This window comes from Phoca vitulina, unplaced genomic scaffold (assembly GCF_004348235.1).
Source record: "Phoca vitulina isolate PV1807 unplaced genomic scaffold, GSC_HSeal_1.0 scaffold9, whole genome shotgun sequence".
NCBI lineage: Eukaryota > Metazoa > Chordata > Mammalia > Carnivora > Phocidae > Phoca > Phoca vitulina.
The window spans coordinates 22,057,834-22,063,263 of record NW_022589712.1 but is presented as its reverse complement, the minus strand read 5'-3'; the positions used below and the strand labels follow the sequence as shown (position 1 = coordinate 22,063,263).

General features: G+C 41.5%; 1 protein-coding gene across 1 annotated transcript; it reads left to right on the top strand.

The window, feature by feature from the left end:
• The first annotated feature begins 305 nt into the window (after positions 1-305).
• LOC116634455 (calmodulin-1-like) lies at positions 306-4,293 on the top strand. The gene has a single exon (XM_032407761.1). The coding sequence runs from the start codon at positions 1,816-1,818 to the stop codon at positions 2,185-2,187; it is 372 nt and encodes a 123-aa protein (XP_032263652.1). The 5' UTR covers positions 306-1,815; the 3' UTR covers positions 2,188-4,293.
• The last annotated feature ends 1,137 nt before the right edge of the window (positions 4,294-5,430 follow it).

Sequence of the window (5,430 nt, the reverse complement as noted above, 5' to 3'; positions counted from 1 at the left end):
CCTTTTGCAGAAAAGGAAATCAGGAATCATGCATGTATGTTCTCAACAATTGCAAAAGGAAATAAAGGATAAACTAGAAACTAATGAGAGGCTCCTGGGTGGCTCAGTTGTTAAGCGTCTGCCTTCGGCTCAGGTCCTGATCTCAGGGTCCTGAGATTGAGCCCTGCATCAGGCTCCCTGCTCAACGAGGAGCCTGCTTCTCCCTCTCCCACTCCCCTTGCTTGTGTTCCTTCTCTCGCTGTGTCTTTCTCTGTCAAATAAATAAATAAAATCTTAAAAAAAAAAAAGCCTGCTAGGATTAAAAAAAAAATAGAAACTAATGAGATAGAAACAAGAAGTAGGTAGAATGAGTTGGAAAAGCTGGGGAAATGAGAACAGGACAGAATGGAGGGTAGGGAGAGGGGAGTGACTTTTCCTGGTAAGTGTTTGTATATAGTTCGGACTTTTAGCAACCATCATAGTGATTCACTTACTGAGGATAGATAGATAAATAAAATCAACAAGGATGGGAAAGGGAATGCAATATGGGGTATGTATGAGTCAGGGTCACGTCAGGAAGTAGAAATCAGGCAGTCATTTGAACAGGGAAATTTAATATAAACTCTCACAGGGGAGTAACTATAAAGGTGTACAGAGAACTCTAAAGAACGCTCTAAGGCGGATACGGAGAGCCTAAGGAATGAACAAACTTGGAAGGGTCCTCTCCCCGAGGATGAGATTCCAATCTCACTGGAGAGGGTGTGGTAGATGGAGACATTCAGTGAATGCTAAAAATTAGGGGGTTGCCTGGGCCAGAGCTCCTGCGCAGCCACCAAGCAGGCAGGAACTACCCTTCCGGGGTGCAGGCCGGCAGAAGCCAGCAGGAAGGAACCGCAGCTGGGGCTGGCAAGCCAAAAAGCATTCCTCTGGGGTAGATGTGGCCAAGACAACAGATAGGCACACAAAAGGGCTTGGGGTACTGGAAGCCCGCTCACCAGAAGAGCAGCATAAGTGTGTGATGTCCACGGTGGGAGTGCCACAGTGAGGTGGTCACTGGACGGGGGCCAAGGCTGTGAGCTCACCAAGCGACTATGTGCTCTGGACAAGCCGCTGGGGCGGAGCAGCACTGGATTTTCCCACACACTGCTGGCAGCCACGTGGTAGGGGTGAGAGGCCAACAAAACAGTAGCACACTAGAACCGGGAAGAGAAGCGCCTGTCCCCTATAATGCCCGCCCCCTGCCCCAGTGCCCTTCACTGGTAAATCACAACATCGTGCTCTCTGTGGAGGAGAAACGCTTAATTTCCAGCCCCATTATTGCAGAGTAGGTCACAAAGGGTGAATCTGGGTGAGGGGCAAAGCGTTAGTAAAACAGGCAGAGAAGACAAACTAATCCACCTCACTACATAATAACAAATTAAGAACAGAACCGCACAGAAAGGAGAGGAGAAACCCAAAGCAATGAGTGCCCAGATCTGGGTTTCCAAATACCATTCTCCAACAAAAGGAACCAGGGCTTTTCGGAGAAATGGTCATGCATGGCTAGGCAGAGAAAGTACAAGATGAGCCTGGAACACTTTGTCGTGCCAGAAAAGTGAGTGTTTTAAAACAAAATGATGGGAGGGCAGTGGTGCTGGGAGCCTGGCGGGTTCTGCCCGGTCCTCACAGCCGCCGGGCACCGCCTGCCCACACCCCTCCCGGGACAACCTCTGCGCTGGCACAGCCACCCTCCCTCCCTCTGTTCTTCCTCCCTTCCTTGCACCATGGATGATCAGCTGACTGAAGGACAGACTGCTGAGTTCAAGGAGGCTTTCTCCCTATTTGACAAAGACGGCGATGACCATCACAACAAACGAACCTGGAACCGTCATGAGGTCACTGGGTCAGAGCCCAGCAGAAGCTGAATTGCAGGATATGATCAATGAGGGGGATGCTGATGGTCATGGCACCATTGACTTCCCAGAACTTTTGACTATGATGGCTAGAAAAATGAAAGATACAGACAGTGAAGAAGAAATTCGCCAGGCATTCCGAGTCTTTGACAAGGATGGCAACAGTTACATCAGGGCGGCGGAGCTACGTCATGTCATGACCAAGTTAGGAGAAAAACTAACGGATGAAGAAGATGAAATGATCAGAGAACCAGGTATTGATGGAGATGGACAAGTCAGCTATGACGAATTCATACAGATGATGATTGCCAAATGAAGACCTACTTTCAACTCCTTTTCCCCCTCTAGAAGAATCGAATTGAATCTTGTACTTACCTCTTAAAAAAAAAAAGTTCATTTACTCATTCTGTTTCTGTATAGCAAAACTGAATGTCAAAAGTGCCTTCGGTCCACACACACAAAATCTGCATGTATTAGTTGGTGGTCCTGTGCCCTAAAGATCAAGCTATGCCTCAGTTTTACGATATAAACACTTGTACTACCTTAATGACAAGGAAGCACTTAGCAGACTCCTTGCAGTTCCATTTGCTCATGAGTAATACACTGTTTGGGCTGGCCAGGTTTTCATGCATGCAGCTTGACAACTGAGCACAGTCAGGCATTTGTATTAAAAATAAAAACTGAAAAAACAAATTTAAAACTTACTCAAATTCACATCCAGTGCAGCTTTGCACAGAAGACTTGGGGTGTGGTTTGTAAGTATGATCTATAAAATAACTGGGATGAGTTCCCATGTATACCTGTGTAAATAGATTTGTTAACTGAAATGTACTTTAAGAAAAAATAAAATCTGTAAATAAACTGATTTATAAATTAAAAAAAAAACTTATTCAAATGGGTTCTAATTCAATTCGTTAGTATAAACTGCCATTGCTGGTTTACTGGAAACACACATTTAAAATTGGTTTATCGCAGGATGCTGTGCAGAAACATGGGTGAAGGATAAAGTGTCTAGACGTAGCCCCACCTAACAGGACAGCCCTCTCGTACTTCCGTGTGCCCCCACCCAGGGTAATGATGACCCTCGTCCTCGAGGCATGCTGTGTGTGCTGGTTCAGCATTGTCTGTGTTGTACTAGAGCGAAATGGGTGTCAGGCTGTCACCATTCACACTAATTTTTAAAAAGAAACCTTTACCAAGGGAAGGTTAGACTCTCTGTTTTTAAAACCTTCTGAACCGTGACTTGGAGCCAGCAGAGGAAGCTGTGGCTCTCTGGACTTCAGCACAAGCATCAACATTGCTGTTCAAGAAATTACAATTTACACCCATTTCAAGTTGCAAATGCAAGTCTTTTTTTTTTCCAATAAAAAGACCATTCACTTAAAAAAATAAAAGTAATAAAACAAAATTATGGGAAACATGTCAAAAGGATAACAGCCAAACTTGAAGGGGTCTTTTGGCCAAATAGGGGACAGTTTGGACAAACAAAATAGCCAATGATATTAATATACCCCACAGAATATGGTAAGAATCCATGAGTCCATGCTGATATAAATAAATAATTGAATAAGAAGGGAAGAAGACAAAGCTATTCCTTACAATGGAATTCTAACTAATATATGTATGAATAATGATGTGAAGAGAATGCCACCATTTTAAAATACTATAGTTATCATTGTTTTAGGCAAGAATTATCAATGAATGATAAAATTAGTGGCAAAGATATTATGAGAAACCAGCTATTTACGTAGTTGCAAAGTAGCTCCCCTAGAAAATACTAATAAAAGAGGAAAGATATCTACTTCATAGTGGGGAAATCTAGCAGATACTACCTTAACCAAATGATCACAGTTAAGATCACCAGTGACGTGACAAATCATGTGTCTCTTGGTATGACACACTGAGAAGGACACAACATAACTTCCATAGGATTTTTACCAAAAATGCGCAACCCAAATTTATTCATGAGGAAACATCAGACAAACCCAAATGAGGAACATTCTGCAAGAATAACTGGTTAGTACTTTTTTAAAGTGTTGAGGTTATGAAAGACAAAGAAACTGTTTTAGTTTAAAGGGATGAATCAATCAAAGTGGCTAGGATGCAAAATGGGAGGAGGTGCTCACCCCTGAGGTCATGCGAGTATAGGGTTGGCCCCTAAGGAGACCAAGGAGACATGACAACTAAATGACATGACAACATGTCATCTTGATTTAGATCCTGGACATGAATGGGGTAACTGGGGAAATTCAAATAAGGTCTATAGATGATGTAACAGAATTGCATCAATGTTAATTTCCTGATTTTGGTCATTGTGCTGTGGTTATGTAAGATTAACATTTGAGGACTCTGGATATACAGGAATTTTTTTTTTTGGTACTGTTCTGTACAACATCATTAATTTTAAAATTAATTTAAAATAAAAAGTTTAAAAGTTTTTAATTAAAAAATATTAAAGACAAACAACAAGTAAGGGGACAGGCTGCTGGTGAAGAGCCCAGCATAATGTCACATATGGGAGCACTTGGTAAGTCAGGAAATGATAATGCACAGTGAGAGCATGGGCTTTGGAACTATCCACACGTGGCCTCAATTCTGACCTTATTTCTTATTGTGTGATGCCCTAATCTTCCTAAGCCTCAGTTTACTCATATGTAAAGTAGGTTGTCGTAATACTATCTACTTTCTATGATTGAATATGATTATTTACATTCTTATCCCTCTTGTGATGATCTATATTCAATAAACAATATTTGTAGAGAACTCAGTACAAACTCAACTTCATAGAATTCTCCATGGTAGTTATTGAGACTATTATGATTAGCCCTATCAGCAACTAGGCTATTCCTTGTGAACAATTATACACTGTGCACTAATAAGCCCCTTCAAGACCAGAGAGATACCCCATAGATTATGTTTCTAAAGTGTTGATGTATCTCACTGTAAGTAAATCCAATACATGACATTTTAAACAGATACATAATAAGTGATTATTTTTTATTAGAACATAATTCGTGGGCTTTTGGGGGGAGCAAATAGCATTTGGCTTATTTGAATTTTTGCAGAAACAGGTCTATGACATAAAGCAATTATTTGTGCATTGCCTTAAGCAGACTGAGAAAGGGTCACTGCTGGATGGCTTAGGGGTGGGGAGAATCTGGCTCACTAATAAGCCTTAAAGGTTGACTCTTTCAAAGGGGTAAAGAGAAGCCAAACTCCCTGGTTTGTCTTCTCTAAGCAGATTCTGAACTACATAGATGTGATGACATAGATCGAATATTTGAGGTTAAGGATTGCTTGTAGGTTCATGCTTTCTCCTTGAGTCCATTTTTGAGATAACTCCAGCATAAATACTGCAGAAGCACAGAAGAAGGTTGAAAATGGCTAAACATATTCTATTCAGTGCTATTTCAGTGTTAAGTCAAACACTAAAACGTCTGGTGTTTCTAGTAATACATTTATTTTCTGAAATGATATAAGATCAAGAGACTTCTGTGGCAACTGCTCCGTATGTAAATAAAGGGTGCAAATCATCACAAAATATGCCAATCTGTTGTCT

Bases quoted from the DNA above. Each gene is read 5' to 3' on its own strand.
- LOC116634455 (XM_032407761.1), top strand. From the start codon at position 1,816: ATGACCATCACAACAAACGAACCTGGAACCGTCATGAGGTCACTGGGT.